We start from the raw sequence: 24454 nt of genomic DNA, 5'->3' as shown, positions 1-24454 counted from the left end.
ATCCCTTTGCATCCCTCTATCGCCAACATGAGTCTGAGTCGTACCAAGAGAATCAGCTCCAGCAGCTCAGTGCGGAGCAGCAGCACGTCCAGGAGGCTGAGCGGCTACGGTCCAGGTCAGGGGGCCTTCACCGGCGTCTCCCTGAGCAGCAGCTCTCTGTACGCCGGTGCCAACGGGCACCACCACGGCCTGGGGGCCCCCCTGGCGTCCCTGTCGGTCAACAAGAGCCTGTTGGCCCCCCTCAACCTGGAGATCGACCCCAACCTGTCGATGAGCCGAGCCCACGAGAAGGAGCAGATCAAAAGCCTCAACAACCGCTTCGCAAGCTTCATCGACAAGGTAACGGAGGAGCGAGGAAGAAGGTCCTCGACTAGTCAACAGTGGAATATTGATCAGAAGCTTAACTCAGCATTCAGGAAGTAAACAATTATAAAACCTCTAATGTGGAGATTATTATGAATATTACAAATATTTTGAAGAATATATTAAGTTAGACTTGGAAGTTTCTGTTTCCACAAATAAATCACATGGTTTTTATTGCAAACTAAAAGTTGAGTTAATTAGAAATAAAAGCTCAACTTTTAATGCTGTCAGGCTTTAACGACACCTTCACTTGACACTTGAATGATAAAGTTTCCAAACGTATTTAATTGATATTGACTAAGTTACTTCTCTTAATTTAAGTCTCTTTTCTAAAAGAGTTTCTCTGTTGTACTTTTTATTATCCTTCACTGTCACTTTTTAGCTTGAACATGATCTGCTGCTAAATTAGAGTATCTGTTCTGCTCATTAATTATTAACTAAACTGTAACTCAGGAGAGCGTATCCTTCCACCAGGGCTGAACATCTGTCGCACATCATCTAGTTCTTATTATCGTCAAACTACACAAGAAATAAAGTGTTCGGAAAAACTAAACTATTTATTTTTAGTATTATCTGATAAAGATAAATAAATGTAGTATTATTAAGTATTTTATCTGTACCAAATTAATCTAACATGCACTAACATTTAATTCATGACAGACGGGCAATTTAAACTGTTCCTAATTTATTGGTTTTGTGTTGTTTCTGACCGACACTTTCATATACAATTAAAGTAACACACATGGCATCTTTACTGCATCAGAACAGAACAAGTGTTTATTCACACGGCCTCTAGATTTAGACACAGCTGTTAAATTGGTGATCAAGTGTTCCCTTCACTTTCTGTGGGAGAAAACCAACCTGACCGGTTGTGGTCATGTCGAACTCTTACTGTGGTTCCACATTCATTTGAACAGTGGAGCAGTTTCTGAAGATCCTGATTTGAGTTTTGCAGAAGACGACCAGAGTCTGAACCGTCACCAAATGACCTCTGTTTTATTTCAAGATAAGTTACAACAAAATAAAAAGTGAAAGAGTGGAAACCTCCACGAAGGCCCAACAGTTCCAGTCTGCACCGAATCCATCGTGTTCATTTGGGTCAAATTAAACTACTGAAGATACGAAGATACAAGCTGTTGATTCTCTACTGTCTGATCTCAGCTACATGTTGGTGGTAGTGACAGGGTTGTAGCTCTGTCTGCTACTGTTGCTGGTAGGGCTAACACACTTATGCTGCTACACTTAGATCTGCTAGATCTGGATTTTAATTTGGATCTGCATCATCAGTTCCATAAAAATGCCTAATTTGTTTAATCAAGATTTATTAATAAACCTCAGATCGGCAATTTTTTAAAGTGTCTTTAGCAGTGGCAGAAAATTACTGTGTGATGGGAAAGCGTGAGCACGGAGGTAAACATGGTTTCTGTGCTGTGGCTCCTGAAGAACACAGGTTGTGCTCGTTTCCCACAGACGCAGCGAGCATCTCGGGGATGAAGCTCGACATTGATACCGTCCTTAGAGAAACGTCCCTTCTTTCTCACGGAGTCGGTAACACAACCTCACAATAGAGGCTTTGTCGGCTTCTCACATCAGCACCGATACACTTCCAGCGCAGAGAGGCTGGACTGAATCCGCTTGACCAAATGTACATGATAAACCTCTGCTAACAGACTTAAATGGCATCACACAGAGGTCAATATTATATTATTACATAGATCTGGATCGAAGCTGAACTTTCATCTTTTGTAAGCACAAAGCAGGAAATAACGTCAAGTCAGAGCTCGACCAGAAATCTTCAATGGAAGTGATGGTATTATGATAAACTGATGATTCAATTAAAATGTGTTAGAAGTAGCATTCATGATACAAATCACACATTTTGACCTCATATACCTGCTTCTTATACGACAGAGTATTAGAGCCACTTACATTGGAGATAAAATAGAGTAAGATCATAATATAGTATTGAACAAAGTGTTAATAAGAGGAATGTTGAGCATCTTTTTGAGTTCTTCAGTATAAGTCTACTAAATGACTTAATATAACATTTACATTGTCAGTTTCAGGACCTTGAAAAGATTCCATTGTGAAGAAAGAAACACACAGACTGAGAGGAAACTGTCTCTTTAGTTGAGGAGGAAATGTTTTGTGGACTCTGAGATTATCAATGGTTTTTCAGATTGGTTCAAGTTTTGTTTTTAAACAGAAGAAATTAATTCTCCTGGCTGGTTATTTCCTTCTTTCTCTCAAAATGTACTGACGTTTCATCATGATATTTCGTATTTCTCTCTCCAACATGGCCCTAATACGTTCTGTCAGTCATTATCATTCCACACGGTGTAATCATAGATTTCAGAAGTGTTCTTCAAAGATTCTGCAGAGTTGTTAGTAAAAGCAACAACATTACAAACACATTTAGAAGAAGAAAGAATAAAGATCGGGCCCTGGCTGCTGATCAGTTTCCATTTCACAAGACAACATATTGTGAAAGCTCCCAGAAGTCATTTGAACCGTTGTTCATTCATCGATGAGATGCTGGATGTGACTTCCCAGAGAACAGGTCACACAAAAGATTCCTTGTCCACAGAGGTTATTTGTTCTTTGTTTATTGATCTAAATTATCAATCTTGTGCCACAGAGAGACAAACTAGTTTAAGTTGCAGGATGATAACTCAGTTTAGTCTGATTCAGACTAAATCTCAGGATCAGTGGGAAATATAATATTATCTACAGATACTGGATATCACAGAAACACACTTAGGCTTCAAACCTTAAGAGGGAAACTAAGAATTCATGCATCCGGGATTTAAAAAGCCATTTAAACCCTGGACTAGCTGCTGGTACTGGGCCACTGGATATTTAAGCCATCTGTCCCGTTTCCGTTCCATTGAGTCGAGTCGTAACCTGATAAATCCGGTGAGACACGGCGTGGTTGTGTATCAGAGGCAGATAATTCGGCTCCGAACAGAAAACAGGCTTTGTGGACGTATAATGGGAGGTGGATGATCCTGTGGGCAGGAAACCTGAGCTGTGCAGATACCGACCTGGAGGACAACGATGACATTGAGCTGGATCCCTGCTGGAATGAGCCGGTGATTATCTGAGGAGGGACATTATGAACCCAAACTATTCAACGTCCTTTCGCTCTAATCGAATTCTTCACAGGACTTAATAACGGAATCATTGAAATAAAGCATGACATCCAGCCACAACACGAATAATCTTCTTTTCCACAAAGTTTTCCATTAGAGTCAAATCTAGTGTCATGTTGAGTCCAGCAGTTTCTGTTTTAAAGAATCCTTAAGATCATGCTAATATTGCAAATAGGAGTAAAAACGATTTAACAAATGTCTCAATCATAAAGGTTTGATAGCAGCAGGTCATACCGTTATTAAAGTGACAGTGCACTTTATATAGTTTGCTCAAGTACACTTTTAAACCTTCAGTCGAAAATATAGTTCCATGATGTGATGTTCATTTCTCTTGAATAATAAACCAATTTCAACTGTCGTCCATTAGCTACATGTTCATCACTGGCTCGTGTGCTGCAGCTGTTTGACAGGCTTTGTTAAACATTCATTTAAAATCAATGCAATTAAAATCTGAAAAATAAAACCCCTTCAACTCCCCTTCCTGCCTCCCTCTGTGTCACATCCCTCAGGTGCGTTTCCTGGAGCAGCAGAACAAGATGCTGGAGACGAAGCTGGAGCTGCTGCAGGGTCAGGGCGTGGGCCGCTCCAACGTGGAGCCCCTGTTCGAGGCCTACATGGCGGGCCTGAGGCGCCAAATGGACCTGGTCAACAACGACAAGACCAAACTGGACGGGGAGCTGAGGAACATGCAGGGCCTGGTGGAGGACTATAAACACAAGTAAACAATGAGACGCTGACACCATTGTTGATCTTTGTAACAACACATTGTGTTTGTGTAACTTAACGCACCGTCCTGCCTCTGCCACAGGTACGAGGACGAGATCAACAAGAGGAACAACCTGGAGAACGACTTTGTTATCCTGAAGAAGGTCAGCCCGCACACCCGCACACACACACACACCACATACACACACACACACACACACACACACACACACACACACACACACAAAGAGGTGTGGTGAGTAAGATGAACCATCTTTTGTCCTTTTTCCTTTGTGCCTGTTGGTTGTCTCGTCTCTCTCGTCCTCTGTCTCTCTCGTCCTCTGTCTCTCTCCCACTTTCATCAAAACACATAAACGCTTTGTGATCACATGGGACTGAAGTCAGTTTTACATTAAAGCTGCTTCGGTTGTGCAGTTTGTGAATGAGGCTATAATAACCAGAGCTATTTAAATTAAGGGCATTGATTGGATGATGATTGTCAACAGGTGTGATCAGGTGACGCCCTGAATCATCACACACACTAACAGAGTGGGGGGGAGACAGGACACACCGACTGGAGATTGGAGAACCAACGATACTAATAATCATGTGTGTGTATGATCCTGGTCTGTGTGTGTCCAGGATGTGGACTCGGCCTACCTGGTGAAGGCAGATCTGGAGGACAAGGTGGGAGCTCTGACTGACGAAATCAACTTCCTGCGCAACGTCTACGATGAGGTGAGGAAACCTGGAATTGATCCTGTGTTCAAAAATATCGTTACATCATATTCTGTGCATTTTTGTCCCTCATCACTTTGACTTGATTCCCTGATGAGCAGGAGCTGCGTGAGCTGCAGGCCAGCATCAAGGACACGTCGGTGGTGGTGCAGATGGACAACAGCCGCAGCCTGAACATGGAGCAGATCGTGGCCGAGGTCAAATCCCAGTATGAGGACATCGCAGCCCACAGCCGAGAGGAGGCCGAGGCCTGGTACAAGAGCAAGGTGAGGAGGAGGAGACGGGGATGGAACACTCACAGCAGAATAACCTATATTAGTTTAAATCACTACAGGAATCCACAGAACCGGCTGTGATGGAGCTCAGCAGACCTGATGCACTGGCTCTCACATCGCTGCAGGGTCAAGTGTCATTTGAGAGCGAAATCCAAAACGGCCCTGGAGCAGAATTTCACCTTCTCCACCACCCGAAACTAAGAAGACATTTAAGAGGATGGATTCACACTGGTGTCATGTTATAGAACCCCCCCCATGCTTTTAGGTTCAGCAGCAGCTTTGACAGATGGAGTAATAAAAATACTATCTAAACTCTGTGAAGGTTCTGGATCTGCACACCTGGATATGTGACAGGTGTTTGTCCACATACCTGAGGAAGGTTAAACGTGCCAAATAAAATAAATATGTCATCAGTCAGCGAGGCAGGAGCTTCCTCATCAGTTCAATGATCAAGTTTTTCTGTGAGTCCATACCAACTTGTTTCTTCTGCCTCCAGGTGGCCAAACAAAATACTGCAGGTTTAAAGTTTAAAAATGAATCTCTTCTGCAGTTCGACCAAATGTCGGTTCAGGCCAGTCAGTTCGGAGACGAGCTCCGCGTTGTGAAGGCGGAGGTGGCCGAGGTCACGCGACTGATCAGCCGGCTGCAGAGCGAGATAGAGGCCGTCAAAGCTCAGGTACCATTTCAGACGATATTCAGACGAACAGAATTTAATCTGCGGGGATAACTGAGACCCTCACCGCTCCGTCCCTCCACCCTCAGCGTGGCAGTCTGGAGAACCAGCTGGCTGAGGCGGAGGAGCGCGGGGAGCTGGCCGTGAAAGAAGCCAAGGCCCGAACCAGAGATCTGGAGGACGCCCTGCAGAGAGCCAAGCAGGACATGGCCAGACAGCTCCGAGAGTACCAGGTGAGTGACAGAGGGAGCCACGCTCAGGGTAAAGTGATGACTCATCACCTTGATCCATCAAAACCATTTCTCCTCTTCACCTGCAGGACCTGATGAACCTGAAACTGGCTCTGGACATTGAGATCGCCACCTACAGGAAGCTGCTGGAAGGAGAGGAGGACAGGTGGGAGGAGCAGAGGAGAACAAGTGATGACGACTTTGTATCTTTGATATAAACAAACTAACTTCCTCCTCCTGTCCCACAGACTCGGACACCAGTCCATCCTCAACATTCAGAACGTCTCCAGCTACAGTGAGTAACCAGGTGGAGCCCAAACCCAGAGCAAGAAGCTCTGTGCGCATATTCACACGTCACAATCTAGTTTCCTCTGTGTTTTATACTGTTTTAATTGATTTATATAATTTTACTGGTACTTCATTTCAGTTATACTATATGTGGCCTCACTGCACCTCTCTCTCTCTCTCTCTCTCTCTCTCTCTCTCTCTCTCTCTCTCTCTCTCTCTCTCTCTCTTGTCCAGGTACTAAAAGTAATAACGGTTACCACAGTAACAGCAGCTCTCCTGCTCCAAAGCTGCTGATAAAGACGACTGAGACCAGAGACAACAGCAGATACAGCACACACTGAGCAACACACACACACACACACTGAGCAACACACAAACACACACACACAAACACTGAGCAACACACACATACACACTCACTGAGCAACACACACAAACACTGAGCAACACACACACATACACACTCACTGAGCAACACACACACACACACACTGAGCAACACACAAACACACACACACAAACACTGAGCAACACACACATACACACTCACTGAGCAACACACACAAACACTGAGCAACACACACACACACACACACACAAACACTGAGCAACACACACATACACACTCACTGAGCAACACACACAAACACTGAGCAACACACACACATACACACTCACTGAGCAACACACACACACACACACACACTGAGCAACACACACATACACACTCACTGAGCAACACACACACACACACACACACACACTGAGCAACACACACACACACACACACTAAGCAACACACACAAACGCACACACACACACTGAGCAACACACACACACAAACACTGAGCAACACACACACACAAACACTGAGCAACACACACACACACTGAGCAAGACACACACTGAGCAACACACACAAACACACACACAAACACTGAGCAACACACACACACACACACACTGAGCAACACACACACACACACACACTGAGCAACACACACACTGAGCAACACACACACACACACACACACAATGAGCAAGACACACACACTGAGCAACACACACACACGCACACACTAACACTGAGCAACACACACACACTGAGCAACACACACACACACACTGAACAACACACACACACAATGAACAACATACACACACACTGAGCAACACACACACACACTGAACAACACAAACACACACACAGACACACACACTGAGCAACACACACACAAACAAACACATATCTCTAAATGTGTGTGGTGCATTTGATTACTATCTTTTCCTTAGAATGATTTTAAAATGAATTATCGAGGCATAAAACACAAACATTCTAACTTCATTTATCAATATTTCGTGTGTTGATTGTAGTTTTTAAAGTTGATGTTGATGTTTGTGGAAATTTGAATGAATCAAACGCTGTAGTTGACCGCTGCTTTATTGTCCATGATCATTTAATCTTTGGTGAGAAGAATATACAACTTTTTTAGTGTTGTGGATATTTCCTGGATATATTATACATGGTGTACTAGTGATATAGGGTGTGTCTGTGTTTTGTATCCGACACAAAGTTGTTTTACACCAAAAATCTTTTGTGGAAATTTGCTTTTTGAGATTGATGAGGGTAAACTTTTCATCTTTGTTAATGATTTGGTCCCTGAGCTTTAAGTTTCTTTTTGTTTTCTGGAGCTTTACACAAACATAATAAACATTGATCAAGAGACTGTGGAGCGTTTTTATTTCCTTGTTTTTGAAAAGCATTTAGTTTGTGTATCTGTTTGTGTGTTAACCCCCAAATAAGCGTGGGTCATAATGATAATTATTGAGCCACATCATTATTTTATATTTACAAATTTGTTGTATGATTAAAATGTGTTTATAGCTTGCTGCATTACTGGATTGCTTTAGATTGTGTGTTGATTATGAAGTTTGTGGTCGATCATGTGAAGAAGTTTAAACAACAGCGTTCATTTCCCTCCAGTGGTGAGTTTGTGTATTAGCACCTCAGCACACCACGGGATGCGATGGAATCAATTAAACCAAATTATCATCAACCTACGAATCATATGTTTAAAAGAGTCGATTTATTTGAAAATATGAACAGTTTAGGAGTTTAGCCATTAGCCCGTTTCTGTACGGTTAAAGGTGCAGATGTTCAGAATCCTCTGGTGTGGGCCAAGAAAAACAGTTCTGTGTTAAATATGTATTTAACACAGAACTGTTTATAGTATAGTACTATAACTGATATAATAGTTTATCTGCTATTCCCTTTATAAATTAGCTTTGGCTAAAGCTAGCTCAGCAGCCTACCTCAACTACCCAGACTGTAGTTGGTTTGGTTTTTACCTCCATTTGAAAGATCTTTTAAAAATGTAAATGATATTTTCCCACAGAAATATTACAGTAAAACAATCCTACAGCTGAAGGACGTCCATAAGTCCAATTCTGCTTCTGACAAAAATTCAACCAAAGTATTTGCAAGAGAGAGCAGGAGTCTGTATGGTTCATCCGGTGGGGACAACAACAACAACAACAACAACAACAACAACAACAACAACAACAACAACAATAACTCTGCAGCTCAAACTGTAGTAAAGCTGGTGTGGCTCAGATAAACGTCATCTATGTTGTCAGTACTGCACATTTCAAACCACTAATAAGTATTTGTTGTACATTTTAGTCTAAATATACAAATTCTAAAACTTGTTAAAATGATTGTAATTTACCATAAACAGTTGAGAGGGCTGTGAACACAAGCCCTTCTGCTTGGACTTTTATTTTGTCGTGAGAACTAAATCAAATAAATATAAAAACACAAAACTACTCAAATTCAATTTGAGCTTAAAATATATATATGAGAATAAAATATCAAACCTTTAACGAATATAAAATACACTTCTTATCAGACACATAGAAACAATATGAGATATTAATCAGTTCATATAATAAAATTATTATTTATTTCCCTAAATGATTTTACATAAAATTTACTTTTTAACTGACTGATAACAGCGACACGGGCGGTTGCTTAGTAACGGCTCCTTCGCCCCCCCTCCCCTCGCCTCTGATTGGTCGCTGCGTTGCACTTTTCGCGCCAACGCGTTGCATTGTGGGTCCGCAGAGCGGAAGTGCTGCGGCCGTGCAGAAACAGGAAGCTGGGGGTTGACGCGGCGCCGTGTTTTCCAGGATTTAAACTCCCAAGGGCGGATTCCACTTTTAGAAACTCGGTCCAAACTGATCCCGCACGTTCCCCGGACCCATGCGGGGCGAAGAGGCGTCGGAGTCGGGCAGGATGGAGGAGCGCTCGATCCGGAGGAGCCTGGAGGTCCTGTGTCAGGAGCTGAACATGGACGAGCAGACCGCGGCCGCCGCCATGGACAACTTCACTGCCATCTGGGACACATACACCCTGGAGGTCAGAGGTCACCGGAAATAACACACGTCTCATCAGCTGCTCTGTAGAACTTCACAGAGTCCTCTGCTCACTACAGCGACACACACTTCACCACAGACACACACACGGTTCACTTCACCACAGACACACACACGGTTCACTTCGCCACAGACACACACAGATCACTTCACTACAGACAAACACAGTCCACTTCACTATAGAGACACACACAGTTCACTTCACTATAGAGACACACACAGTTCACTTCACTACAGACACACACAACGATCACTTCCCTACAGCGACACACGCAGTTGACTTCACTACAGACAGACACACAATTCACTTCACAACAAACACAGACAGTTCCCCTCACTACAGACACATACACAGTACACTTCATTACAGCGACACACAGTTGACACACACAAACATCACTACAGACACACACACACACAAACAAACAAACATCACTACAGACATACACACAGTTCACTTCACCACAGAGACACACACACACACACACACAGTTCACTTAACTACAGACACACAGTTCACTTTACTACAGACACACACACAGTTCACTTAACTACAGACACACAGTTCACTTTACTACAGACACACACATACAGTTCACTTCAGTACAGACAGACACACGCACGCAGTTCACTTCACTACAGACACACACACAGTTCACATCACTACAGACACACACTGAGTTAAAGGGCCTCAACAGCCTCTGTTTACATCCAACACTGGTTGATCAGGACTGGACGACTTGGTCAAAATCCCTAATAATCTAAATTTATAATTATCAGGGTGAATATCACATTTTTATTTCTTTAAAGTTTCAATTAAGGTCGACAAGGTTCATCAATTCTGTATCGTAGCTCATCACATTGTGAATACATCAATATGAATTGACTTTTGATATATTGTTATCGAGGACATTTATACTTTAGTAATTATTGCGTCATTGCGTTCTTAATTGATTGATAAACTGAAACCTCATTCTAGAAACCATGTGACAGAAAGACAACAACGTCTTCTGTAAGAATCTCTTATCACGGCTTTAGGTGAGAAGTCAAAGTACTGATGAGCTCAGATGAGATAATATATAACGTGTATTGTATGATAATTAAATGTTTATTTTAAGAAGGCAACAATACTTAAATCATCTTTCTAGTTGAGATGGAATTGAGCTGTTCACCACATCACTCTCTTAATTAAATGAATAGTGTTTGTTTACGATGTCGGAGCCCAAAGTGACTTATCATGAATCAAATCACAATAAACAACTATTTTCATTTATGATGTAAAAAAAAAAAGAAGACAAGTTCTCACATGTACCAAACTGGTAATGTGAAATGTGTGTGAAACGATGTGAAACGATTCACTTTTCACCATTAATTTGTTAAGTTTTCTGTTGCTGACTTATTGATATAGAAAACTGCGTCTGATTTGCTGAAGTTCTGCAGTTTTATTAAAGATTTTAATTTGTACACTTGTTATTACATCAAGTGGCTCCGACAGTCAGACTCTGCAGAATGACGACTCGCTGAAGCCTTATTATAAACAAACATCCACATATTCAACCGGACCTAACACACATTGTGTGTTGCCTGCAGCTCGTGGTGTGTCAGTCGGCATCTCCGCAGGATGTGATGTCTGGTTTTGTCCCTGCAGGGAGACGTGGTGCACTGGTTGGCCTGTTCCCTGTACGCAGCCTGCAGGAAGGGATCTACTCCCACGGTGGGTAAAGGGCTGATGGAGGGAAACTGTGTCTCTCTCACCAGGATCCTTCGCTCCTCCAAACTCAGGTCGGTCACTGTTTACTCTGTGAAAGCTGACGAAGCACATTGTTATGTCAATTATTAAGTTATTCATCTCGTAACTTCCTTACACTTGATTTGAACACCGTGCACTGCTCCAACACTGTCTCCATGGGGGATTTATTAAGGATTATATCAAACTAGTCAGCTGTTGATGGGTCAGATTTGGCCCCTAATTGTCGACTGTGCTGTAAAATAATCCAAATCGTCCGAGAGCTCGTGACCTGTTAAAGAGCTCCTTCGATTTCTCTCCTTCTTCACACATTGTGTGGATATTATTATTATAATATATTATACTTAGTTTTCTTTATTTTCTCATTCCTATTCAATCTATTCATTCCCAAACATCAACTTTGTAAATATATTGTGATCTTGAAGCTGTTTATTTGAATGTCTTTCTTATACTTCACATTGGTCTAATAGTAATTTCACGTTATTTGAACGTTCCCCTGCGCGTCTTCCAGTCTGATCCAGTTCTTCTCTAAGATGAGGAAGTGGGCCGACATGTCCAACCTCACGCAGAGCTTCCGGCTGCGCATGGAGCAGCTGGAGCGCAACTTTGAGGTTTCCACCGTGATCTTCCGCAAGTTTGAGCCCATCTTCATGGACATGTTTCAGAACCCACAGGGAGCCGAGCCACCGCGCCAGCCACGCAGCAGGAAACACAGGCACGAGAGAGACACACACACACACACAGACACACACAGACACATGTTTATGCTTATATTTGTCTAAAGCTGGAAACACGAGTGTAATGTTTTAATTCACATTTAGTCGTTGTTTCAGTAATAACCTCTTATCAAGAGACTCACACACAGACACACAAAGTTCACCATCTTGGTATAACGGAGTGTGTGTTCTCCCTCCGGCTCTGCAGGCGGCTGCCGTGTCACATCAGTGATGTGTTCAAGTTCTGCTGGACGTTGTTCGTCTACACTAAAGGTAAAAGAAACACACACGTGTTCACAGCTGCTCTGTGAATCCTGTTTGAATAAGTTTTGTCTCTGCTGCAGATTTTCAGTTTGGACTTAGTCGACCCCTTTTTACATCTTCAATTATTAAAAAGGATTATAGGTTTATTTTAGTTAAATCTACAGTTATTTTCTTCGTTGATCAACACAGCCGAGGGAGATGTATTTTATTCAATATTCATCCTCTTATAAATGCAAAGACAAGCGCCAAGCACTAATCATTTAGAATCTGAAACCAGCGGTTGTTTGACATTATTCCACCCCTACTTCTATAGTACTATAATATACTACGTGTATATTGTGTGTGTGAAGGTAACTTCCGGATGATCGGCGATGACCTGGTGAACTCGTACCACCTGCTGCTCTGCTGTCTGGACCTGGTGTTTGGAAACGCTCTGCTCTGCGCCAACAGGAAGGACCTGATCAACCCAACGTTCAGAGGTAGAGAGAGGGAGAGGTGGAGAGAGAGAGAGGGAGGAGGAAAAACCAGACTTCAACAGTATTTGTTCACATGCAGTATTTTAGTAGTTGCAAGACAAAAAACTGTTAAGATTTACCAAACATGTTGCACAGAAACTTGACATTGCGGGGATCCTCTTGTCAGTTTTTGAAGTTGTCCAAGCTGTTTGACTTCCCCTGTTCTAATCTGCTATTGTTCCTGTAACTTGTCTGTCACATGATCACATGTCCCTGTCCCCAATGTTGGTGGTGGTAGCGTCAGATGAGAGCTGAAAAAAACTGTCACCACAAATTATGTTTCCTTTAGTCAAATAATAGTTCAATTGATAGAAACAATCAGACAGATCCCGAAAGTGTCCTTGTTCTGCTGTGAGGTATTTCTGTCTTCAGGGCTTAATCTAGTCCATGGAAGTCTAGCATGTGTGTTAAGTTTTGTTTTGGTGTTCAGGTCTTCCTGCTCTCTACCGAGCTGACGGTCACGTTTCAGGGGACGAGCCTCCTCCGTGTGTGTTGGAGAGGTTGTGTGAGCTGCACGACGGACTGGTGGTGGAGGCCAAGGGCATCAAACAGCACTACTTCAAACCCTACATTCAGAAACTGCTGCAGAAACGGGTACAAACACCCCAACCTGTATTCTCTCTTTCTTTCCAGAGACATCTTATTCCCCCTCTTCAGGATCATTTGACTCCAACCCAGATATCAGTTGTACTTTTTAAAACACACATTCAGCTTTGAGTCCATTTCTTGTTGTAAACTCGTGTTTGTCTGAATCTCTTTTCCTTCATCAGATCCTCAGAGGGAACGCAGAGCTTTTAACAGAACTGATGGATCCTCAGAACTTCATTGATAACAAGTGAGCGACAACGCTGCTAATATGAGTTGAATAGTTTTGAACATGGTTAGAAGCATGTTAGCGTAAACCTTCCTTTAGCTAGAAGTATCTAACTCTGTGTTTCCCTCAGTAAAGCCATAAATAAAGAGTATGAGGAGTACGTGCTGACGGTGGGAGACTTCGATGAGCGAGTGTTTCTCGGAGCCGATGCCGATGAGGAAATCGGAACCCCGAGGAAGATCGTTCAGGAGCCGTCCGCCAGCCAAACGACCAATCAGAAGCAGCTGCAGCAGCATGTGGAGAAGGTAAACACAATCCTGATGTTCAGTACACAACAGAACCCTTTGAGCACATCCAGATGTTACACAGGAACCCATGGATTATAATCCTCTTTGTCTCTCTGCAGTCCGGCTCCCTCGCCCCCTCCACCCCTCTGACTGGACGTGTTTACCTGAAGGAGAAGGACCTGCTCGTCACTCCCGTGTCCTCGGCCACGCAGAGCGTCAGCCGGCTGCAGAGCATGGTGGCCGGGCTGAGGACGGCGCCCAGCGAACATCTGATGCAGATATTCAAGTCAGTAGAAGTCTAGTAGAAAACTGGGAAACAGTTGTTTGTACAGATTAAAACAAAGAAGTTGAACATTAACAGACACGACATCATAACCACGTGTACTAACAGTGAGTTCTGTGCTTGTGTTAAAGGTCGTGCTCCAGAGATCCCACAGCTTCCATACTGTCCAGAGTGAAGACGCTGGGACACGCCTTCAAAGAACATTACACCAGAGACTCGGAGGACACACCTGGATCTCATATAGGTAAAACACACTGCGGTTCATCCTCCTTCATGACGGCTGCAATGTTTCAGTTAAATGGTTTTATAGGTGTTGTTGGAGCAGGTGAACAGTCACAGTAAACCATACAGTTTCTGTGATGTAGCCCACCTTCCTCATGATGCAGTGTAGTGAGGTGTCCCTGATAAAGTGACTCTTCAGCTCACGTGTAGAATGGAATGATATCTGAAGTTTCTCTTTTCTTTAACACCTGGGAATGAATGTTTTTTTTAACACTGTTTCAAATGTGTTTGGCTTTAGGGAAACCCCAGGAGCATCGTTCTCGTAAAATCAAACATTAACTTACCTTTCCTTTTCTTTCTGACTTCTTACTCATTTTCCGTTTCAGACTTTGCAGAGAACCGCCTGAAGCTGGCTGAGATCCTCTACTACAAGATTTTGGAGAACGTCATGGTTCCGGAAACCAAACGGCTGCAAGGCAAAGACATGAGTGTAAGTGGCAGCCACAGTGTGTGTTATTGTGTATTTTAATAATCATGATATCAAATTGATGTTTAAATGAATATAAATCTGTGTGTTGCCAGGTGCTGTTGGAGCAGGATATCTTCCACTGCTCCCTGATGGGCTGTTGTCTGGAGGTGGTGTTGTTCTCCTACAGCTCCCACAGAACCTTCCCATGGATCATCAGCGTCCTCAAGCTGGCCCCGTTCTACTTCTTTAAGGTGACAAACTCATTTTTATGCCTCTGTTCTTGCCTCCTGAAGAAAAACTGCCTTAGATCCATGAAACCATCAATTATTTGACTCTCAGTGGCTGTGAAACACCCCAAATACAACTGTGTGTGTGTGTCTGTGTGTGTGCAGGTGATCGAGGTGTTTATCCGCTCCGAGGAAGGTCTGTCCAGAGACATGGTGAAACATCTGAACTCCATTGAGGAGCAGGTTCTGGAGAGCAGAGCATGGACCGCGGACTCGGCCCTGTGGAGCGCCCTGCAGGCTGCTGGGAGCAAGGTCCCCACAGTGGAGGAGGTCAGCAGGACACACACACTTACACACATCTACACACCCGGATGTTTCCTGGATCAAGCTTCTCCTCTTTCTTTCTGTTTTTCATTGACTCTTCCCTCTCTCTCCCTCCAGGTGAATTTTTCCTCCAGCCTCGACACGGGTTCTGGTTTAGGTTCTGGATCCACCATTGGAGCTCAGTCCCACCTGCCACTGGTCGCCCTCTCTCCCATCATCCACCCACGCATCAGGGAGTTCAGATCGGGCCTGGGCAGCATCCGCAAAGGTGGGTGTTGTGTTTATATTTGTCAATATCATTAAAATGTTGACGTTGCAGTTTGTAGAAATTAGTGACATCTAGTGGTGAAGTTGCACGTTGCAGCTGAACACCCCTCACCTCAGCCTCACCTTCCAAAACTGAAAGAGAACCTGTGGTAGCTTCAGTTTTCATAAAAGGGTGTTAGTTTGTCCAGTCTGGGTCACTAATAGAAACATGGCGGCCTCCATAGAGAGGACCCCCCCCCCCCTCCCCGGATGTAAATATAAAGTATTTCAATATAAAGGCCCATTTCAGGGTAAATAAAACAACAATTTATATAATTTAGATGAAAGACACTCGTGAAAACATCACTAGGATTATTTTATATAAAATTTCTTTCAACAGACCCTTTCACCTAAATCTTACAAACTGGACTGTTAAGTCATTTTAAAAAGAACCTAAAAAGAACGATTCCAATTCGTAAAAAAATCAATATTAAGAATCAACAATATGATTTACATCCACCTTCCATTTTGTCGTTCTACGTTACACTTTAAAATAATCAGGGGTCACGTCATGGTTTTTCCTTTTTGCCTGTTTTAATGTTGGTTGTTTAATAATCTTGTAAATGGCGTCGCTTGCTTCCTTCCACCAGACGTGCCTCCCTCTCCTCTGTCGGTCCACGACCGGTACAGCTCTCCTGCAGCCGGCAGCGCCAAGCGCCGGCTCTTCGGCGACGACCCCCCGACCCTGGCCTCGGGGCTGAATCCCGGCTTGAGCCCGATGTCGTCTCCGGCCAAAAGGTTAACGTTCGGCTCAAGTGGCACCCTGAAGATCGGAGGCCAGGTGACGCCCACCACTCTCCTCAGTCTCCCACTGCAAGGTAGATGACACATGCACACACAGTTTAATAATTCAACACAAAAATACACATGCAAACAGACAAATGGCATCTTCAGTTTGAGGGTTTGTGCCATTTCACCGAGGACCATCAGATTAATTTGTTAAAGATGAAAACCGCGAACTAAACCTCTCTGTTAAAATCTGCAGGTTTGAATAATGAGTGCACCATCAGGCTGATCCCGGTTCAGCCGTGCGACTCCTCTGGCACCGTCACTGCTCGGTTCCTGCTCACCGCCTCCCCGAGCAGAATCACCGCCCCGTTACCCACGACCTCTGACCCCCAGGCAGGAAGTGGACGACCACGACGCACCGGGTCGCTCGCTCTGTTCTTCAGGAAGGTAGGAGCTGGAGGACAGACACAGATCCAACATCCATCAAACATCAAACAAACACATCTGCCAAATGTGTTCTTATATGAATTGGTATCAGGAACTTTCTAAAACATCTGCTCCTATACTCCATATTGGTTTCTACTGTCTACCAGTGATCATGTCTCGAGGATGTTTCAGTGTCCTCACCAGCTCGTCCTCTGTCTCTGTCTCAGGCGTATCACCTGGCCAGCGTCCGTCTGAGGGACCTGTGCGCGAGGCTGGACATCTCCTCTGAGCTGCGGGGGAAAATCTGGACGTGTTTCGAACACGCTCTGGTTCACTGCAGCGACCTGATGAGGGACCGACACCTCGACCAGCTGCTGCTCTGTAGCGTCTACATCATTTCCAAAGTGAGAATATTAAGAAATATGTCAGCTGAGGTTTTTGGGAGGAAGTGTTTCTGGGAGCGGCTCTGAACCAGAATCAGGACGACCTCACCGATGACCTCATCTTGACAGTCGATGTGTGACCCCTGAGATTTGATGTTTGACAGAAACTCAGCATCATGGTAACTGTGTGGTTCCTTCTTCTCTTCACCAAAGATCACCAAAGAGACTCACACCTTCCAGGACATCATGAAGTGTTACCGCAGCCAACCTCAGGCCAGCAGCCACGTAAGAGACACACACACACAAACACAATCAAAACAGACTTATGATACTACAATAAAAAAATAATTTAATAAGAGATAATTCTTCTGAAGCTATTTTTATTAATGGATGTCTTCAATAAACCAACCTCATTTAAAAACATGTTATTGCAAAATGTGTGACTGTTGTAATAGTAGGTTTGTTATTTTTATTGTGAAAGGTTGCAATGTGTGTGTTTGTGCGTGCAGGTGTACCGCAGTGTGTTACTGCGACACAGAGAACCCAGGGAGCAGGTAGCTGACGAGAACATGGAGGTGGATCCTGTTTCTGGTGGCGAATGTACGATCACACACACACACACGGACACACACACACGGACACACACACACACACGTGTTTGTTGAAGATCCTGTGGTTTCTCTTGAAGGCAGAACACAACATGATGACACATTTTTTGATGTTTCATAGACTGAAATCAATCGATCTTCAAAATGTTTTACTTGATCAACATTATAACTCAAGTTTACTAATCCTGACCTCTAGAAAAACCGGAGTGCACAAATATTTGACCCTTTTGTTAAATGAATTATTTACAGTTATTGATCTGTTTGTTTCTTCAGCTGCCGAGAAAACCAATCCGGTGTCAGGGGAGGCAGACTCCGGCCAATCAGGCGAGGAGGAACGTGGTGACCTCATTCAATTTTACAACACTGTGTTTGTCCTGAAGATGAAAAGCTTCGCTCTGCGATACGCCACCCATGACAACCGGGTATGGTGCTCGCACGCCGTGAGATAACGAGATTCCTCTGAGTTACACCGTGGTGGAGGTGAAATGAAGAAAACGACCTGACCTGTGTTCTCCCCTCCAGGCGGACGCTCCTCCTCTCTCTCCGTTCCCGATGGTTCGGGCTCAGCCGCTCTCTCCTCGGCGGATCTCTCAGAGACACTCGCTGTATGTGTCGCCCCACAAGAACTCCGCAGGGTGCCTCACGCCCAACTCCTTCACGTACCGGATCAACAGCAGCCCGTCCAAGGTACGAACACTCGGAGGAACAGGGTCTGAAACTCTCCTGGTAACTGATTCATCGGTTCAGTGATGTAAAGTAATCGTGGTAATGTAACTGTGAATCTCTGAACCCCCCCTCCAGGAGCTGTCAGACATCAACCGGATGATCAGACAGGGCTGTGTGAGCAGGAAGCGCGCCTTCACCATGGAAGGGGACGTGATGATGTCATCAGAGGTGTGCGACTCCCCCAGCAAGAGGGCGTGTCCGGAGAACGGCAGCAGCCCGGACGTGCTGCTGAAGCGGCTGCAGGACGTGGTGTCCGAGCGGCAGAGTCGCTGACGGATAGAAACCTGAAGAACGAGCGCGTCACTCCTCCTTCTAATAACAGACGCTTGTTCATCTTTGACCTGTACGTGTAAATATGACGACCTGAGGGTCAGGGCGCCTCTTCAACATTCAAACCACTTGGTTTTATCAAAAGAGAATTTGAACTCCGCTTCACGACCTCTGAATCTTGGGCTTGGACACCAGAGATATAATGATATCTACAACGGGATATTTGAGCTCCATCATGATGACGATTAGAGAAAAGAACCGAAACATGTGATTTAGCTGAAATTAGTTCTTGAAAGATGAAAACACAACCAACTTCATTTTAACAATATCATATTTTCTTACATACACAACTCTGATGTGTAAGCCTAAAAAAAAAGTCCAATATCCAATGAAGATATTTTTAGAGAAATTGTGACAACTCAACGTTTTAGTAAAAACATTTGCTATTTCATGTTTTCTCTCCTGAGAGTCTGAACAAGCTTCATGTGTGTGTTCCATAGTTTCATTTAATCTGGTTAGATTTGGTTACACAATAATTAGCTGTCTCGACTTCCTGTGATTGGTCCAAAAGTCCAAACTATCCCCAAAAGGTTCAGGCTGAACTGAAAAGTCTGGACGTTGTGAAAGTTTCCTAAATGTCAAAAAAAGCACAAACTGTTTTAGTTTTTATTCACAGATGAATTTTTAGGGCTCAGACAGATGTGGAAGACGATTAGAATCTTTAACTAATGTAAATAGTTTCCTTTAACAAGACAAATCAAGCTTTATTGTACAGTTTCCAGTCAGAATAAGTTTTTCCTACATTATCTGCTGACGTCTCTACTGTTGGTGGAGATTTCAATGCAGAGGGAACGTTTTAATTCTTTTACTAGTTTTATGGTTATGAATTGTTGTATTATTCTGTGGGTTGAATATAGTAACAGGTTGAATGCTGACAAACGAGAGTGCTGGACTGAAGCAGCGTTGTTCAAGCGCACTGTGTAGTATCTACACTCAAATTTAATTTAACATTTTATTGAATTCATTGATGAAACAGCACTGCTGTTGCTAGTCAGTCTCTGCAACTTGTAACATGAACACCTGTGTAGCTGCTCTGCTCAAAGCAACAAAGAGTTTTAGCTAAAATATAACGTCTGTTTGTAAAATGTAAATTAAAAGAGGGTTTTCTGCTCAGATGGAAGAGGATTGGTCATCGGGACCCGGGTCTGTGTCACGCTGGTGTTTTCTTTGAGTCTTTTCAAAGACGTTTGTATTTTCTACAAACTGTAAAATTTTTGTACAATAAAACTGAGCTGTGTTAATTCAATTGTCTTCTTCGTCTCCTTTCGCCTTCCTCCTGCTGGACTGGAAACCGTGAACGGATCTAAACTGAATCCGGGGGGGGGGGGGGGGGGGGGGGGGGGAGTCAGGAGCTGCCACAGAAACAGGCACATACATAGTTCACTACACTGCAGCCGGCCACCAGGGGGCGACTAAGCTGCTTTGGCTTCACTTGTGGGAGCCGTCATGTCCTCCATCCTTAGACATTATTTGTATGACCTATCCTGTATCCAACCTCCAGGGGGCGGTTCAGACTCCATCTTCATTTAAAGTCACGTTTATATCTTTATGAATTTATGATTGTTTTCATTAAGTTGTTTATTTGTGTGTTAATTGATATTTTTATTTATTTATTTGCGTATACTTGTTTGTGTGTATTCATTCTTGTGTTTATCTGTCGCGCATGGTCAGTTTTACCACCGCGCTCTCTATCTCTCTCTCCCCCCCCCCCATCTCCCTCCCTCCTCCTCTCTCCTCCTCAAGCATCCTCCTCCTCTCCGGATGCGACGGTGTCCACGGTCGCCTGCCTCCCGCCTGCCTCGCGCCTGCTCCCGGCTCCAGCTCCAGGTAACACCCGCCGTCTCCGCGGTCACTTTAACGCATCACCCTCCGCGGCCTGTCGGTGAAAACCCCGCAGATGATCCGTGTTAATTCCGGATGGAGCCTGTCGGCCTGGATACCGAGGCCATCCCCGGTGTTAACCTCCATCCCTCCACGCCTCAATCCCTCCATTCGAACCCCCCCCCCCCCATGCATCCACCTCTCCCGGGGAAATCTGTGTGGGATTATTTGCTCCTGCTCGATCACCCGGTGATACCGACTCGAGCTCTGCTCCCAGTCCGCGTTATCAGCCGTCAGGTCGGGATAAGAGGGACGTGTGAGTCGGTGTTGTGCTTATCTTCCTCAGGCATATCCTGATAATATCTCTCACACGCTCACACACACACACACACACACACACACACACACAGACACACACACACGCGGGGATATGGCGCTCCAGGTTTGGGCACTTTGGCGCATCACAAGGTCATGGTGCTGGTGATGGTGCTGGTGATGGTGCTGGTGCTGGTGGTGGTGACATCACCGGGTTGAAAGGACACCTCGCTCCCGGGATGTGATGGTGGACGGTGCCTGTGTCAGTGCGACTTCCTCCCGGAGCTTCTCCAGCGGCAGAGCCACTGAAACCTGGAGCGTTTCCACTGGAGAAATGCAAAAGGAAACGTGTCCCCAGGCTGATGAAAGGATGAGGGCAGGGTACCGGTGTGAGGAGGAGGACGTATGATAGTGTTGTTGTTATTATAGTGTTGTTGTGTCGATTCTACAGATTGTGACTGTTGGTGGAATCCTGTGAGTTTGAAGCGCATGGACGAGGTTCACACCCAGGAGGTGTTAACCCTCCAGACTCTGGGTGGAGTTTATCCTCTCAATTGTGTTATATTAGAATATTGTGTGTCTGTCTGTGTGTGCGTGTATTGGGGAGTGTACAGGGCCGGATTAACTACCCAGGGGGCCCCAGCACAAATTTCATTCTTCAGGGTTGTGTTAAACTCTAAATGATTCATCCGTCAGAAAAACATTTTCCGACTTTAATGGAAATTAAACCCTGATGGTAGAATATTATTCTTTTGTCCCAGACCAGTTGTATTTAACGATACATAATCAAACAACCTGAAGGTAGGTTGCTCTTAAAATATTGTGATAATTAAAATTAGGACTCACTGCTGCTGGTACACAGTGAAGTTTGGAACTTTGGGGACTTGGGGGAAGTTCTGGGGTTTGTGATCCAGCTCTGGTGTCGTTACAGACCAGAAGTGGATTTGTTTCAGATTCAAGATCAGATTCTAACTCTGCATTGGCCTCAACAGACAGAAGCTGCAGGGGCGACTGTGATGAGACCAGAAGAGGAATGGAAAACGGTGACGACCAAGGTGAGGTGTCAGTGGTTCAGGGGATTTGTCTGTGAAATGGTCAGAATCTTTTTTTTTTTAAACAGTTCTTAAATGTGTTCCTGTCCCTTGTCATTAACTCAGTATGATCTTTCTTCTCGGTGATGTCACAGAGAGTTTGGTGAAGAGATGAGCTCATCGAACACATCTCGATGGAATCCTCTTTCAACGCCGTAGAGCTCCGGGAGCTGCGGGGCGGAGGAGGCCGGAGAGGCGTGTCTCCATCGCGGGACACGGCGCCCTGGACAGCGGGCGCAGTGGGCAGCTCCGCCCGAGGCTTCGAGAACGGCTCCTTCCAGCAGGACGAGGAGCAAAACCACCACCAGCACCACCACCAGCAGGAGGAGGAGGTGGAGGAGGAGGTGGTGAGCTGCCCACCTTCAACTTCAGGCAACAGCAAGGTCAGTTTGGTGTCTTTCTACGGAGGTTAAATAAAGATGGACGAGGTGACTGCTCCCCCAATAGTGAAGCCAAAGTCTATCGCCCCCTGGTGGCTGGCTGTCGTACATGCCATGATCCCTGCCTCCTCCATGTTCACAGATGGGACATGGACCAAACTAAAAAGTCAACTTTTATCAAACTGATTCATGTTTAAGTCTCGATGTTACTGGTCTAAATGGTTTTAATTAGTTATTTTATGATGTGTTAATGGTGCGAAACTTCATGATCGACATCTCACACTGACTCATGATTGGTTGACGGGACCTCGTTACCATTTTAGAAGTTTTAAAATGGAAGATGTTTGTCGAGCATGAAGTTAAAAAACGATTTGTTTGATAATCAACTTGAATCTTTGGTTTATCTCATTGGGACTGAAATATTTAATAACGCCTTTTACTCACTGATAAAACGTGGCTGTTATATACAAATGAGGTTCTCCTTACTTCCTTCCTTCCTTCCTTCCTTCCTTCCTTCCTTCCTTCCTTCCTTCCTTCCTTCCTTCCTTCCTTCCTTCCATCCTTCCTTCCTTCCTTCCATCCTTCCTTCCTTCCTTCCATCCTTCCTTCCTTCCTTCCTTCCTTCCTTCCTTCCTTCCTTCCTTCCATCCTTCCTTCCTTCCTTCCTTCCTTCCTTCCATCCTTCCATCCTTCCTTCCATCCTTCCATCCTTCCTTCCTTCCTTCCTTCCTTCCTTCCTTCCTTCCTTCCTTCCTTCCTTCCTTCCTTCCCTCCTCTCAGCATCAGGAGCTCTGCCCTCAGTCGTACGATGAGGAGGAAGGAGGAGGAGGAGGGGGGGAGGACGGAGGACAGGGCTTCACCGAGATAAACCCGGCCGACGACCACTCGGCGGATTACGGCTTCGTCTTCGCCCTGGTGTTCCTGGTGAGCGGGATCGTCCTGGTGGTCATCGCCTACACCATCCCCAGAGAGGCCAAAGTGGACCCGGACTCGGTGTCGGCCCGGCAGATGGAGAAGCTGGAGATGTACTACGCCCAGCTGGGCTCCCACCTGGACAAGTGCATCATCGCGGGCCTGGGCCTGCTGACCCTGGGGGGGATGTTCCTGTCCGTGCTCCTCATGGTGTCCATATGCCGCGGCGAGATGTACCGACGTCGGGCAGCGTTCGTTCGACCCAAGAGGACTTACGGCTCCATCAACCTGAGGATGAAGCAGCTGGCGACAGGAGAGGCCGGAGAGGGCGGGGACGGAGGGGAGGAGTTTCTGGTGGAGCCCGCAGAGACTCGGAATAACATTCAACCGGGGGCGAGCCGGGACTCCAGATCTGAACCCAGCAGAAACCCTCCGGATGCTTCTTCCTCTTCTTCTTCCTCAGCTGCTGCACACGGACTCAACTAGCTGTGTGTTACCGTGCTGCCTTCCTCCGGGTGAGCGCTCAGCTGCAACACGGGGATGCAAAATGGTGCAGATCCCCCATTTGTGCTGAGAGAAGCTCGTCCCCAGCACAAGACTTTGGGCTGCAGCAGCCCGGCTTCAACCCGGCACTCTGGGATGAAGGTAAACCGAGTTAATGGGTTATTTAATCTCACCGATCGCATAAGGGAAGTATAAC

General features: G+C 44.9%; 3 protein-coding genes across 3 annotated transcripts; all 3 read left to right on the top strand.

Annotated features, from left to right (window-relative positions):
* Nucleotides 1-27: 27 nt before the first annotated feature.
* On the top strand, nt 28-8104 carry si:dkey-222f2.1 (intermediate filament protein ON3). Its single transcript, XM_062410469.1, has 10 exons — nt 28-339; nt 4025-4233; nt 4324-4384; nt 4863-4958; nt 5060-5224; nt 5784-5909; nt 5996-6139; nt 6226-6302; nt 6385-6431; nt 6659-8104. The coding sequence occupies exons 1-10, from the start codon at nt 28-30 to the stop codon at nt 6763-6765; spliced, it is 1344 nt and encodes a 447-aa protein (XP_062266453.1). The 3' UTR covers nt 6766-8104.
* A 1381-nt stretch (nt 8105-9485) lies between these two features.
* rbl1 (retinoblastoma-like 1 (p107)) lies at nt 9486-20481 on the top strand. Its single transcript, XM_062409676.1, has 22 exons — nt 9486-9842; nt 11508-11641; nt 12118-12321; nt 12531-12595; nt 12937-13065; nt 13532-13695; nt 13872-13936; nt 14046-14220; nt 14322-14488; nt 14617-14729; nt 15094-15197; nt 15290-15427; nt 15569-15733; nt 15845-15995; nt 16624-16851; nt 17019-17209; nt 17416-17592; nt 17785-17856; nt 18081-18171; nt 18453-18601; nt 18702-18866; nt 18981-20481. Exons 1-22 carry the CDS (start codon nt 9687-9689, stop codon nt 19176-19178), a joined length of 3201 nt encoding a protein of 1066 aa, XP_062265660.1. The 5' UTR covers nt 9486-9686; the 3' UTR covers nt 19179-20481.
* A 466-nt stretch (nt 20482-20947) lies between these two features.
* Nucleotides 20948-24454, top strand: tmem74b (transmembrane protein 74B). The gene is made up of 4 exons (XM_062411049.1): nt 20948-21062; nt 22364-22426; nt 22558-22845; nt 23623-24454. Exons 3-4 carry the CDS (start codon nt 22597-22599, stop codon nt 24238-24240), a joined length of 867 nt encoding a protein of 288 aa, XP_062267033.1. The 5' UTR covers nt 20948-21062; nt 22364-22426; nt 22558-22596; the 3' UTR covers nt 24241-24454.

The sequence above is a fragment of the Platichthys flesus genome, chromosome 2 (genome assembly GCF_949316205.1).
Source record: "Platichthys flesus chromosome 2, fPlaFle2.1, whole genome shotgun sequence".
NCBI classification, from domain to species: domain Eukaryota; kingdom Metazoa; phylum Chordata; class Actinopteri; order Pleuronectiformes; family Pleuronectidae; genus Platichthys; species Platichthys flesus.
This window is presented reverse-complemented; position numbering and strand designations above follow the sequence as displayed.

Excerpts from the sequence above, each read along its gene's own strand:
- tmem74b (XM_062411049.1), top strand. The coding sequence starts at position 22,597 with ATGGAATCCTCTTTCAACGCCGTAGAGCTCCGGGAGCTGCGGGGCGGA. Across the intron at positions 22,846-23,622 it reads CAACTTCAGGCAACAGCAAG|CATCAGGAGCTCTGCCCTCA; the intron begins GTCAGTTTGGTG and ends CCCTCCTCTCAG.
- si:dkey-222f2.1 (XM_062410469.1), top strand. The coding sequence starts at position 28 with ATGAGTCTGAGTCGTACCAAGAGAATCAGCTCCAGCAGCTCAGTGCGG. Across the intron at positions 4,234-4,323 it reads GTGGAGGACTATAAACACAA|GTACGAGGACGAGATCAACA; the intron begins GTAAACAATGAG and ends CCTCTGCCACAG. Across the intron at positions 6,303-6,384 it reads CTGGAAGGAGAGGAGGACAG|ACTCGGACACCAGTCCATCC; the intron begins GTGGGAGGAGCA and ends CCTGTCCCACAG.
- rbl1 (XM_062409676.1), top strand. The coding sequence starts at position 9,687 with ATGCGGGGCGAAGAGGCGTCGGAGTCGGGCAGGATGGAGGAGCGCTCG. Across the intron at positions 13,066-13,531 it reads GATCAACCCAACGTTCAGAG|GTCTTCCTGCTCTCTACCGA; the intron begins GTAGAGAGAGGG and ends TTTGGTGTTCAG. Across the intron at positions 14,489-14,616 it reads CATCTGATGCAGATATTCAA|GTCGTGCTCCAGAGATCCCA; the intron begins GTCAGTAGAAGT and ends CTTGTGTTAAAG.